Raw genomic sequence first — 14,999 nt, forward strand, 5'->3', positions numbered from 1 at the left:
AGAGTGACAGACTTGAAGATAATATGTTGCTGGCTTTGGAAATGGAGGAAGAGGCCACAAGCCAAGGAATTCTAGGTGCTTCCAGAAGCTGGACAAGGCAGGGAGACAAATTCTCCTTTAGAGCCTCCAGAAGGAATTGGGTTTGCTGACACCTTGATTTTTATGACTGTTGACTTCCAGAATTGTAGGATAATAAATTTGTGTTATTTTAAGCCACTTAACTTGTGGTAATTTGTTATAGCAGCAATAGGAAACTAACACAGTTCATAGGTCGGTGTCCATGCAAGGATGCAAATACAGGCTCTGTCACTCCTAAGCATGTGTTTGTCACCACTCCTCCTCAGACTTTATCTGAACCTGGAGGCAATGTGCTGACTTCATTGATATGGGTTTGGTTAGTTTTTGCTTAGCTCCCAGTTATCTGGCAGTCCAAGGCATAATTTAAATTAACTGATAATCTCGGAATTTTTTTTTTTTTGATCACCTAAGTTCATTGGGTAGAATTTCCTGAAATGGAGGCTGTAAGATGCTTTTAAGTATTTGTTTCCATTTATCTCAAGGACACCTGATTGAGGATCATAACCTATTGAACTAGAAGGCTCCTACGGGGCGCTGAAGATGTTTATGAATGCTAGATTACTTGGACTGTGGGAGGTGAGGCTGCTTAAAACAGAAAAAAATTGCACCTATCATGAAGCTCTGATTTGATGCTTTGATGGTAAGCACAATGCTATTTACACCACCACAGTATAATGAACCTCAGATTTTTAGTGAATTTTTTTTTAAGGAATACATCTATATGATGTGGTCAGAGAGGCAGATCAGGGGACAGTCCTGACTGTGCAGTCACAGAATGTGCCACAAGGAGCTGATAGAATCTCTGTTCTGTTTCATAAGCTACCCTGGCATTCTAGAACCATGGTATTCTTTAATATAATAAAGGCTACAAAGCAAAGTCCCTTAGGAAGGATTTTGTCAGTGATGCCAGATAGATACATTGGATTTACATAATTCAATGAATTTTTTATTATTTTATTGGAATATGTAATTAAAGCTACTTCCCAAATTTCTAAGTTCTCTCAAGACGCAGTACTTTACCCCCAGTACTACTTGGGCTTCAAAAAGACGTATTTTGCAAATATTACACTGATTTTGCAATTAAAATACTTAATTAGTGGCTGTGACAGGAGTGTGAACTTTGTTAAGGATAGCTTTTCCCTTCCATATATGGGTCTCTTATAGAGGTGTAAAGGTCCTATATTAAGGAGTGAAAAAAATTTTTTAAACCATGAAAAATGTTTCTTCTATAATAACTCTCCACCTAATGGCTCAGTTGAGGGATAAAATTCTTTTAGATCATGCAGATTTATCAAGGCAAACCAAAGACCTCCTGTTTTTCTTGTTTTTTTTTTTTTCTTGGTCTTTAGGAAAGAATCTTTATTGTACTTTGACATATGTTAGATTTTTTGGGGGAGATTATAGACTAAGAAGTCATTATTGGAAATTTCAGTTGTCCTATAATGTAATCATGATCTTAAAACATCCTTGTCTAGTTACATTCCAAGCGTTTGATACAGGCACCTGTGATAATATATATTTATTTGCCATTTTAAAATCAAGGATATTAGCAATGATCTTAGCCTACCTACCATCTAGGGATACAGTTTGAGAGGGCCAAGCAATTAGCTATCATCTAGATTGCAGATAAATTAAAAAATAATTAAGGTGTCAATGGCAAAGAAACTAAAAACATCTGTATTTGATCAGCTTGATATTGTCACTATTGGATGACAAAAAGTTAATCCTAAAGTAGAAACAAGTAGAAAATAAAAAAGATATTAAGTACTTAAGAAAAAGATTATAATTTAGAACTTCTATAAGGCAGGGGATTGATATGTTCTTTTAAGGTTAGTAGAGGAAAAAACCCTATCACCTGAATGCCATTTGGAAGAGATAAATATTACCTATGTTGTATTCCTTGCAGTTTATATAATAAGGATACTCCTTAAACATTTAAGTGAATGTTATGATGGTGGTGATACACTAGCTTTATTTTTTCATTAGAAGAAAATGCCAAGTATAAATGCCTCTCTTAACACAAGATTCTTCAAATTTCTTCTTCATTGATTTGGTACAAACTTGAAGCAGGTTTTATTCTGTATTTTACTCCAAGATTGTTTAATATACATTCTGTGAATGTAAAGATATTCATAATACCTGGGATGTAACAGACACTTAAACTTCAATGACTGTCTTGATTTCTCTCAATTGTAATTTCATACTATTTTATAAAATGACAATGTTATATTTAAAATTACTATTTTTTAATTAAAAATTTGGACAGAAAATGATAACTGTATCTTTTGCCCCGAAATCTTAGTTATAAAATTCCAAGACCAGATTTAGAATTCCTTCTAAGGTGTTTGTATGCTAAAATCTTTCTTGCTTAAAAACATATAAAAATGTTGCATATTGAGATGCTAAATAGTGGGTTCTTTAATATTTTTTGAAAAGTGTATTTCTTGGGATGCCTGGGTGGCACAGTGGTTGAGCGTCTGCCTTCTGCTCAGGGCATGATCCCGAGTCCCAGGATCAAGTCTCACATTGGGCTCCTTGCATGGAGCCTGCTTCTCCCTCTGCCTATGTCTCTGCCTCATTCTCTCTCTGTGTCTCTCATGAATAAATATATAAAATCTTTAAAAAAGTGTATTTCTTAGGTATTAAAAAATATACAGTCTCTGCCCTGAGATACACTTTTAAGATTAAAAAACACTACCAAACAATAGTCTTCTTTCAGGATAAAAATCTGTGTGAACCAGACGCACTGAGTGCTGAGGACAAGGAAAGAAAACTTCACAGTCTCAAAATACCATTTTTCTTGAACACCTGCTTTGGAGGGTGTTGCGGAATGAACTGTGTTTCCCCCCAAAAGCTATATATTGGAGTCTTTACCCCCAGTACTACGGAATGTGACTTATTTGGAAATAGAATTTGTTAAGATGAGTCACATTGGAGGAGGCACCTAATCCAATATGGTATGTGTCCTTATAAAAATGAGAACTTTAAATGCAGAGACAGACACAAACACAGGAAGACATGCACACAGGGAGAATGTCATGTGAAGATTGCAGTCATGCTGTCACAAGCCAAGGAACTACCAGAAACTAGGCGAGAGGCCTAGGACAGTTTCTTCCTGAGCACCTTCAGAGAGAAGAGGGCCCAGCCGACACCTTATTTTTGGCCTTCCATCTCCCAGAATTGTTAGACAATAAAATTCTGTTGTTTAATCCACTCAGTTTGTGGCATTTGTCATGAAAGCCTACAGAAAGGCAATACTGTAGGATTGCAATAATATGAAATTACATATTCTTTTGAGTTTTTTTCCTCCAATATTTTGTAAGTCTCTTTTCATATGTTAGAAAAGTCAAGATGAAAAGTGGCTTTTGAAAACCAAATGTTATGTTGCTGTATCTGGTGGGCCCTTCCCAAGTGACTCAGTTTTAGCCTCAGTGGAAGATGGAAAGGGGAGAAGGTACTGGAATCAAGACTTGAGAATTCTATGCTTTGCAGCTTTTTTTTTTTTCTTTTGAAGAGTGGGAACTTCTCAGTGCTTTGAATTCTCATGGATTTTCCTGAAATTAGAGACACAAGTCTCCTTTGTATTTTTCTGAGGGTAGCTCTCCAGTTTCCGAGGGGTAGGCTCCAGTTTCAAAGATAAGGAGGATAGATCTGATCTGGTAGGATCTGAACTAGTTTAATTTCCTGCTTAAATGTACCAAATACAATTTTATTTTCTTGATTCCTCAAAGTGATAGCTGAATATAGAAAATGATTGCTTTGGTGTGATAGAAAGTCAATGCATCTGAAAAAGAAAGTATTGGGTATACTATTTTTCTAACCTGATATCTAACAGTAATGGTAACATCTGTTGGAGCTTACATGATGCTAAGTAAGGGTTTACATAGATTGCTTCTTTCACCTTCCCAAGCAACCTATGAGATATAGATGTTACTATTGTAGATGAGGAAACAGACTTAGTTAAGCAACTTGCCCAAGGACAAGAGCCTCTAAGTGGCACAGCTGGGGTCTGACATTGCCAAGTTTGACCCCAGAGACTGTAGACTACACTCCTACATTAAGTGCCTCTATCTTGTGTTACTTACTTTTGCTGTTGTAATTTTTAGCATTTAAGAAAAATCACAATTTCCTTCCCCTGCAATTTTCTTCCCTTACTTAAAAGCATAATGAAATATAGCAGGCAACAGCAAGCTGATGATGGGGAAATGGAATGAACTGAACAAGACAGTACATAATTGTTCGCTCCTTTCTCCATAAGCTTTCTCCTGCAATCCAACATAGTCTTTGTTCTTTGACTCTGAACATCATTTTTTTCATCCTTATTTGAACAACATGCCTTTGAATGTGAACACAGATTGAATAAAATCAATGCAGAAAGGCCGCCTCTGATACAAAAGGTGAAAAGTAGCATTTGTGTCAGATCTTACGTAGCTCCCTCAGGGTAAGCCCTGATTAAATGACTTCGTTTTAGCAGTGAGAACTGGAAAATGCAGAGGAGACTAGGGGAGGTGTGAATCATAGCAGCAGCATCCTGCATCCACTCATTGGATGAATATTTAGTAGTGCCTATATGTATGTGCCTATACGGATGACAGTTCACTGGTTGGGTAGATTCAATTCCAGAAGAACGTTCACATAAGTTGTCGTAAGAGGAAACAAGTACCAGATTTCCATGGCAGAAAAATGAAACTGGCTCTATAACATTTCAAATCTCTAGGGCTTTTAATTTTGTCATTTCAATCCACTTGAAGGGCTTAGCTACAATTTTATTTTACTGTACTTTTGTCATACAAAATATTACCAGCCAGAACTTTAAAAAAAAACCTCGCTCTGAAATAGAGGCTTTTGTTAGAAAGATTTCCTTGTGTCGTGACTTAAGATGCAAAGAGGAAGGATGCATTGCTAATAGTGGTATGCTAAGGTTCAGCAAAGTTGGCTGGGTCAAATACATTGCAGTTTCTTTTAGAATACAAAGTGATTTATTAGTTTATGTGGAATAGTATATGTCCTAAACTTTCATTTGGTTGCAAACATTACTCTCTACTTAAGATGTGTTACAGAAAGAAAATACGCATTTCCCTGTAGTGACCATTAGCTCTACTTGAGGATCCGTTAAAATGAAAGCATTACCGGCTGTGTTGGACGTTACTGGCCTTGCTATCGCCTCCGATTTGGTTTCACAGAGAAAGTCATCGATGGAGGGACTCAAGAGAGGTCTGCTTTCTTGCTGCTCATTCACCAGCTGAGGAAAAACGAACACAGGTATCAAAGGGCTTTGTTAAACTGCAGAATTGGATGAATTACAATGCAGCCTTGCAACAAAATGAGAATAGCAAGCCTACCAATAAACAAACAAACAAATAAATAAATAAATAAATAAATGGGTAAGGGCAAGAAAGAAAAAAAATACCAAGGGATGGGGAATGAGCCTTTTAGCACTGTCAACATATTTTCGCTGCAGCCAACTTCAGTTTTGAAAGCTTAAGCCTTTTTTTTTTTCTCCTAGAACGATTTTAGAACTATTCTCCAAATTTCAACATGTAGAAAATGACACCTCTCGAATCACCTGCTCTTCGCGTGGATCAAACATTACTGAGACTTGGAATAGTGGCCTCAGACTTTGAGGTGACACATTCTGGTTAGGGTGGGCGGTCCGCATTATGTGAAAAGTGTACACACACAGAGCTGTATGTGTATGGATAATTGTTCTCCTCTGTTTTTCTTAAAAAGCTCAAGTCATCAATGGGCACATATCCTTCCTGACATTTCATTGGGATGCTTTTGTGGTGCACGACAAGCATTATTTTGGGAGAGGGGAAAATAGTTATGTTAATTATATAGGTATCCGGTAGATATATTCCTGAAAATCTATATGTAAAAACACAGACTTCTATCAATTCAGTTGTATTGTTCTCTAATTTCATAAGTCTTTCAGTTTGATTTTTAGTTGGTCTCTAATTATCAATAGCAGCCAATTATTTACTTTCAGTTATTTTGCATCTCTTAGAATACAGACTTTCTTAAGCTCTGTTTCCATGGTTAAGGGAAGAAATATACCATGCAAGTGGTTAATCCCAAAATTAACGCTGTCAGTTTTTAAGGAGTTTTTATATTGGCCTTTCTTAAAATGGGCATAGCCATCTAATTTTCTACTTGTTCTAAGAAAAAGATGTGCCTAAAAATCTCTAGATTTTTAAATACATATTTGTAAGGTTGTATTTTGTGAGACACATAAAATAAAAATGAAGTTTATCTTCTTTATTTGGTTCTTCATTTTGGATATAATTAAATTACCTTGTAAAAACAGGGACTAGTAATTTATTCCTATATCACAGCTCTGTGAGTAGATGTGTGGAATGGGCCTAAATGAACTCTAGTTTTAGAAGAGTAAGGTGTTAGATCTCTATAGATACAGCTGTAAACGCTAAAAATATGTAGTCTGAATTTGATAAAAGATTTCTAGAAAGGCCTTTGTCGACATAGACATCTAAATGGAAAAACAAAGGAAAAGGCCTTGTCCTTTTAGGCAGGTCTGTTTATCAAAGGTAAAAGGATTTTTTGGGAGCCTCTCTCTCTCTTCATGAAATTTTAGACTTATTTTCTGGAGAAAACATCTGTAGCATTCTCAGGTTTTCTCAGCACAGGAAGAAAAAAAATACCAAAGAGAAGGTTATTCAGAGATTCGCGGGAGCCCAGGACTGAGGCATGGCTTTTCCTCTGCCTCGTAAAGCTTGAGTCTCTTCCACACCTACTGTCTAGTTTCTGAGCACACGTCACACCCAGACTGATGGAGTTGTTAGGTCTGCCCAATTCCCATAACTGAGCTGTTCCAGTGGCTCTCTTACATAGATACAAATCAAAGAGGAAATAACAAAATACTTTCTGAATCCGTGTTTTTCAAAGTGTGGAGCACGGTTTGACAGTTGGGAAATGCTGGAGTTGGAGTAGGGATGGTAGCAGGTCTCTGAGGTGAAGGAGATGAAGGGCCAGACTTCAGATACCATGGAAAGGTAATTTGGGAACTGAAAGTTCTTTGGTTTTGATGGAGATATGTAAGATGAAACAAAAAATATCATGAAATCTTTTCTTAGAAGCTCTGAGGTCAGAGGCTATGTCTTACTCATACTTATATCCTTCACAACTTCGAATAGAATGTTTTCATATAAGAGGGGATCAATAAATGCCTACCAAATGGAACGGTGACTTTGTAGAAACTTTGTAGAAACATTGACTTTGCAGAGGATATAAAAATATCTATCTCAAACAGCCCAATTTTGAACTGTGTCTTCAGTTGGATGAATCGGGGAATCATTATTTTAGCCATACTAAGTCCCATTTTATTTGGATTTGTATAGATAAGAATAGCTTTTCACATGGCCCCTTCCTCACTTTCAAACAAAAGTCCTATGGTGACTTGAGAATAAGTAAATCTTTTAGGTCAATAAAAGAAAGTTGCAAACTGAACTGAATCCCCCAAAGAGTTCCCCTCAGCTTTGCTTCCAAATTGTATGCAATTTATTCTCTCCTCATTCAGTGGTAGGATGACATATTGACTTTCTCTTAGAATTACTTCCTTCAGTTTGAAAATGCTTTATTATGAACTTACCTCATTTCATCCTTTGGGTACAGAGTATATTGATGTTATAAAAATAATAAAAGTTGAGTCCAAATATTTCAACTTTTTAAAATAATTAAGTTAGAGTGATTGCAATTTGGATCAATTAGTTTATCATAACTGAGTTAACATGACCCATTTCATTAGTTTTTAGGGCCTTTGTCTCCTCACTTTGTTTACATTTCAAATTTTCATTTCTTATCCTCCTTTGTTCCTCTTCTCAATATTTAAATCATTTCAAAACCTTTCTAATGGTGACAGATTCTTACTCCTCTTTCAGGACCTCATTCTATTGGCACATTGTCTGGGAACCTTCTTCAACACTGGGTAGGCAGTGAGTGCCTTCTTACAGTATCTCCATGTTCCCATGTTTACCCAGTTTTATACTTTAGTTTAACCTGTTTTTCCCCTACTAGACTATGACTTCTTTGAGGGTAGGGATCTTATTCAATTAACTTTTGGATCTCATAGCAACAGTTTAATAAATATTAACTGATTTATAGTCAAACTGAATGGTGGAATGTACAAAATAATGATTATATGAGTATCCTCAATTTCGTATTGAGTTTGATTAACTCACAGGGAAGCGGTGGTTCTCAGAAATGTTAACCGATTTCCTGGCAGGCTTTAAACCACATCTAAGTCCATTTTCCCTAAGCTTCACATTTAAAAGTTTGGAAACCTAGAGTTACCTAAAGGTTCATTTCCAAATGCAAGGCTTCTTCCAAACGGTCAAAAATGCAAAGGGCTAATGCCTCATGAGAAAAATAAGGGCATAGGCCTGCCCCACACCATTCTTGGAAGAAGGAAATGGGCCAAAGCAAATGGGAGGCCAGTGACACTTCAGGACAACATTACCACCTCACTCAGGGATTTTAAATCAGATATCCAAATTTGAAGACTTTGAGGGAAAACCCTTACATGGTCAGTAGGCATGGAAATCAAAGAAAATCACAGGAGTAGGAGACAGTTGAGCACTTGCATAAAGGAGTTTCCTGGTCACCCAGAATTCAACAGATTATTGAACCTTTACACTTTCCTTGTAAACATAGGTTGTGAATAAAATATTCAGGCAAATGCCTTCAATTTATGTACATGACTTAGACCCGCCAGTTAATGTGGCTAATATTAGCCACCACAGGACCAAATTGGTTCTTATTTTATGTTAATACTGTGCTTAAGTATTGAGCAGAATCCAGATAATAACATTCAATTTGAAGAAATTTTTATCTGTTTTAAAACATTCTCTAAAAATACATTTGCCTTAGTTCAACTTGAATTTCTCTAATTGTAGTGTTAAAAAATAAATTATTACATAATTTAAGCTACAGGGGACTATTTAACTAAGATGAAAGTATTTTGCTTTTGAAGACTGCCTGAAAAAAAAAAAGACTGCCTGTTACTTAACTCCAGTGTATGTTTATATAGTTTGTTTTGTGACTTAAATCTAAGTTTATTTAACTTGAAACAATGTATTGCTTAGGTGTTTCATGAAAAAATACAGAGCTAAAGATTTGTGATAACTTCCATCACTAAGAATTAACTCCAAACCAAAATGCATTTTCCAGGATGAAAACAAGGTCGGTAAATGATAATTAATAATCCATTGTCCCATTCTTTTGCACTTAAAGTTGAAGATCTCAAACTGTTATTTTAGTTTAAAGTAAAATATTCTGTGTTTATTTTCTTTTCTTTTTTTTTCTTTTTTTTTTCTGTGTTTATTTTTAAACATTTTAGTACTTAAAGAGTAATTTTAAAAGTTAAAACACTGAAGCTAGTAAGCTTAAAAACAGTTGACAGTATTTCAGAGATGAACTTTGGCTTAAAAAATTTGTAATAATATACCAGGTCTCTTACCTCACTTAAATAATAGAAAAAATTAAGATTGCTTTTTCTATATAAAAACATAAATATAATTTTAATAGATGTATTTTATGCATTTGAAAATTCCTTTATTATTTATAACATTGTTGATTCAAAGTATGTGCCATTTTAAGTAGGTTTTCATTCATAATTTTGTAATTGAACTACTTATTTATGGCTTTATTAATCTTATGTAAGTTTAGAAAATTGTGTGATGCCCATCAAAATAGTGATGCTGTCAAAACGAAGTTAACTGACTCAATCCATTGAAAAGACGAGACAACTAACTAATTAACTAACTAACTAGCATGCCTCCTTTAAGTATTCAAACTTTGAGAGTTTTGTCGTAGTAACTCTGACACCTGACAGAATTAATTTCTTGTGAGCTAGTAATAGTACTAATAGTTCTGTTCTGCCCCCTCCCTCCACCCCACGTCCTACATACGGGTCCCAGGGAGTCTTCTTGTAAAAGACAGCCACATAATCACTTTCAACTCTTTGACTTGATCTAAATGTCAACCGGCTATAAATATTTTCTTGACAGAATAGTTAGACTTAAAAAATGTGAATCTATTCATGGGAAAATGAACTGATATTACTGTTTGCAGCCTGGGCAGTACTGTCATTGATGCAGGCAGGGAAACATAAAGCAATTGTTTCAAGCTGGTATATTTAGTAGCCTTGACAATGTTTTTCCAATCAAGGGCATTATTCTTTTCATGTTTATCAGACACACAAAAAATATCAATATCCAGGTAATAAGGAGTGGGTATGGATAGATACACAAAGGCTGAGTTTGTGGGAAAAAAAAAAAGAATTCCCCTAGCAAGAAGACTAAAATACATAGTTTTGAGATATTGTACTCTATAGCTCAAAATGAGTGGGATATATCTTTCTAAAAAAAAGTACCAGGGGATGTAGTTAAAATGGAAACTTTTAATAGTTCCTTATGAGAAAAAATATTTGCTAACATAATTTCATTCTCACAAAGAATAATAATTTTTTGTATGATATAAGTAATCTTTTGGCACATAGTTGTTCCTTCTATCCTCAAATTGGATTAACTTATACTATTACAGTCTAGAGGAGTGCCATGCGATAGAAACACCATGAGAACCTGTTAATTGAAAATATTTTAGTAGCCACTTATAAAAAATTGAAAAGAAACAGTTGAAAAATAACTTTAAGAATGTATTTTATTTTGTGTAATGTATCCCAAAACTATCATTTCAACATGTAATCAATATAAACATTATTAATGCAATAGTTTATTACTTTCCTTGGGGCTAAATCTTCAAAATTGGGTGTGTATTTTATACTTTGAGTATATCTCAATTGTGGGGATCCACAAAACACTCGATAGCCATGTGTGGCAAGTGGCTCCTGTATTGGACAGCACAGGCCTAGAGAAACATTTTCCCTCAAAGACTTGAGGACATCCTAGTTTTCCTTCAGACCTTTCATCAATGCACACTTGTTTACATACCACTTGATTTAAAAGTGTTAGTGTAGGGCAGCATGAACCTGAGCTTTTATGAAGTGTCTGACATATTGTTTGCTAATACAGAATTAATAATTAATTTAAACAGAAAGCAACTTTCAGAGGCCCAGCAATTTCTAAGTTCAGGTCACTTGGCCAACTCTTCTGTTGTAGTTTGTTTTGTTCACTGTACTATAAATGACTTCACTGGAGTATGCTTGGCTAAATCCCTTTAAAAGTGATTGTAATGATCACATAATACAAACAATGCTTCAATATAAACTAGTCTACACTTACAACCTGCTGACTGAACACTTATTAAATAAGTTGGGGGCAAGTTAGTGTTTCAAGAACTTATTTTGTGTTTAATCAGTTATGATTGTCTTAAGGACATTATTGAGGGAACAGCAATGAGCTTTGGACATATCTGGAATCTATGAATGAGTGCAGCTGGCATGGACATACCAGTGATGAAGATGAGTCAATGTATTCAGTAGGAGCAGTATGTCATAAGGGGCTTTACAGGAGATGCTGGGACAAACATATTTCAAGACACTAGTACACTCACACAGGATAACAAGTAGGAATGTGGTATGGTACACAGATTGGATGCTATGGTTGCTATGAGAAGTACTCACTTTTTCAGATCATTCTGCTGCTTTTTGGCTTGTGCACGCCACTGGTGCATAGCAGGGAAGAAGCCACTTGTATATAGTGGAAAAAGTATGTCAACTAATAAAGCTGCATTTGACTGAGAAATAATTGTATCACAGCTGTCACTGAATTAATTCCATAAAGTTATCAACACAACAGGTGCATTACATTTTATGAATCAGAATTCCGTTTGCTGATTCATAAACTAGCCAGTATGCAACAAGAATATGATGCATCAAAGAAAGCATTACATAATCTTCATGCAGTAAAATTGTAACTAGTATCTCAAAAACAGTTAATGCAACATTAGACAGGGGTTAAAGGAGCTTGCTACACACAAATGTTCTGAATATGAAAAAATGGTAATAATCACAATTTCTTTTCTAAATTAAAAATAATATTATTTTGTATTAAATTTTAAATTCAAGCTTAGAATGATGGAAATTTTGGACCTTTGAAAGGGATTACTGGAAAGCATATAGCACTGCATGGTTTATGGAAAAGAATTTTGGGTACTGGAGGCTGTTCTGACTTTGATGTTCTGAATGATATGTTATAGCACCACTGTGCCAATTGCAAATCTGGATAGGTGTTATCTCCTGATGAATATGGCTGTCATTAGCCAAGAACTCCCAACTAGTTCTCACTTTCCATAGTATTTACCTGAGGAACTGTGAGCTATTTTGGACATGGATTCTACAAAGGGCAGGAGATCAGTGTAAAACTGCATATGTTTTACTCTGTAAATTTTACTCTGCAAAGAATAGAGACCTTGATAAATATAAAGCAAATTTCTTTCTAACTAGTACTATGTGTAATTGGGAAGAAGCATCTCTTTTTCATGGATAAAAAACTCACAATATAAAATTTATCCCAAAGTCCTAGGAATCTTTGATAACTTTTTTATTATTCAATTTTGATTGTTGTATGTTGTTATGATTTTCATTACTTACAACATAGTGTTTAGAGTAAAATAAAACCACACATGTTGGCAGCAGCTGGGGATGTGATCTGATGATGTTCTAAAAATAAGTTGCCATAATTTAGCTTTTGATATAAATGTCTTTCATGAGGACTGTAAATGGACATGTTTCTAATTCTAGGCATGTTCATATAATTGGAACTGAATCACTGCATTTACTATTGCATTACAGAGAAAAAGAAATGTTTAAGATAACAATTTAATCTAAATTGTAAGATAAATGCAAGTAAAAAATTTTTCATTTAAGAATTTAAAACTGATAGTTCCACAGAGTGGTGATGAGGATATTATACATATTTATGTGGATTTTACAGGGTGTTTCAAAAGTCCCTGAGGACATACAGGATTCACAGTCTCAGCGTGTCTTTGCATACAAATGCAAACTTTTTTCTATACTTGTTATAATAAATGCTGAAAATGGCTCTCATGCGCTTATAATAGAGATGATATTTTTGTTGTCAAGGTCACTAAGTATAAGAAGGGTCACAGATGCCATTTTCTGCATGGGGACAGGGACTTCTGGCTCATTCCTGTAAATTAGTTATCCACATAAATATGTATAGACATATATGTAGTATGCATATAGTCACAACATAAATATATTTAACATTTAAGAAAATTTAGATATTCTACTGGTAAACTGACATATGTATTCAATAGAACTTGTATTTATTCACAGGAATTTGATTTTTTTTTTTTTGGTTGTTATTGTTCAAATGTACCATTAGCTTAATTGTTAATTCTTTCCCAAAGTTGTTAACAAGTTTCCTTTAAAAAGAAGTAACATGGTTTACTTGCATATACATTTTTTAAAAAAAACTAAAGTTCAGTAATGAAAAGTAATATCCACAAATAACTAAATGATGTAATTAACTTTTTTAGCAATTTTGGTTTTCATTTTATATTGTATAATTGTTTCATTGAAACTGTGTTTTTAAAAATTGGTTCAAGTTAATGTTTTTTTTTCTAGTTAAAAATCACAATGTCTGATATATTAACATATGTCAGCTTCCTACAGGAACCCTATGGGTCTGCCCACCTGTGATGTCATAGTAAGGAGGGGCTTTTCTTCAGCAGACTCCTCCCTCGGTATCTCCTTCATCACCATGGCAACAGCCTTATCTGCCGCCCTAGAGCCTTTTCCCTATAACAGTGAAATCAACAATGACTTGTGTCAGGAGAAATCTTTAATTTATTATTACAAGATATTCTAATGTTTAAAGAGCAATCCAACATAAATGAAGAGGTAGGCTGCTGCAAGTGAATCTTGAGGCTTTTGGCTGAGGAGAAAACACACAAAATCTGAAAAAAGATTATTTGTGAAGTTTTAGTTAGCTACTTTTTCACCTTTACAGCTGACATGCTATATTTAATTTTAACATAGTATTTTATATGTATCATATATTTTAAGGCAATTTACATGACATGAACATAATTTTTATAGTATCGATTTGAAAACACTAGGGATTGCCTATTCATTTACTAATTGTTCCTATAACATCCTTAAGTATTTTGAATGATAGTGAGGAGTCTGAGATAGGGATCAGGATCAGTGTCTGACTTGCGCTGAGGGATTTTGCTGGGTAGTCCCTGGAGCCTGTCATTTTTGAGTGGAATGGGCATAAAAACAGTAAAAGTGTCATAAAATCTCTAAAAATTCTTCAGTGGCCTAACATCACAGAAATTCACCCAGCTTGTGTATTTTGTGGAGATGGTATGACCTTGGTGAAAAAAAATTTCAACTCTCAATGTTTTTGAGACCAAAGAATTTTAATATAATTTTAGAAATGTCTTTTAATTGGAAAATTCCATAAATTTAGATGTAAATAAAGGATGATTAATAATTGAAGCACTGAATATATATCTCCACATTTTTTGTCTCAGACAAGCATAATTTTGTACTGTGAAGGGGTATGCTGGCTTTCTGTCTTTTTAGTTTACCAGATTATTAAGTTTTTGTGAGTAGATATGGCATAATGGAAAAAACAAAACAAAATATCATCTTCCCAACCCAATTAGAAATATCTTATACTATGTAAAAATTAAATAATCTTTAAACATTTTAAAAACAAAAACGTCCATTTTCTCAGGTCTCTGGGCAAAGCCTCCCTAGAAAAAATAATTTATACTAAGATCACACATGAGTATCTGTATTGTAAATCTACTTAAGATACAAATGAAGCATATAGTGATGTCATAGGCAAAGATACAAAAATGGACATATGGGGGTTTGTTATTTAGAAGGGAATTAAGTGCTAGGGACAATATTAACTCCAGAGGTTGATAAATCTTGATGGTTTCCATGCAGCAAAAAAGGATGGAGTTAC

The 14,999-nt window shown here is 34.5% G+C and overlaps 1 protein-coding gene across 21 annotated transcripts in view; it reads right to left on the minus strand.

Moving 5' to 3' along the window:
* Window positions 1-14,999, minus strand: part of PEX5L (peroxisomal biogenesis factor 5 like) — a 315,279-nt gene that overhangs the window by 91,225 nt on the left and 209,055 nt on the right. For 17 of the 21 annotated variants that reach the window (XM_038583444.1, XM_038583441.1, XM_038583448.1 and 14 more), the window contains 2 exons: window positions 13,712-13,816; window positions 5,209-5,320 (listed from right to left, as the gene is read on the minus strand). In XM_038583444.1, coding sequence (XP_038439372.1) covers window positions 5,209-5,320; window positions 13,712-13,816 — 217 coding nt within the window. The remainder of the gene's footprint in view (window positions 1-5,208; window positions 5,321-13,711; window positions 13,817-14,999) is intronic. The other 4 variants (XM_038583446.1, XM_038583458.1, XM_038583447.1 and 1 more) reach the window with 1 other exon arrangement.

The sequence above is a fragment of the Canis lupus genome, chromosome 34 (assembly GCF_011100685.1).
Source record: "Canis lupus familiaris isolate Mischka breed German Shepherd chromosome 34, alternate assembly UU_Cfam_GSD_1.0, whole genome shotgun sequence".
Classification (NCBI taxonomy): domain Eukaryota; kingdom Metazoa; phylum Chordata; class Mammalia; order Carnivora; family Canidae; genus Canis; species Canis lupus.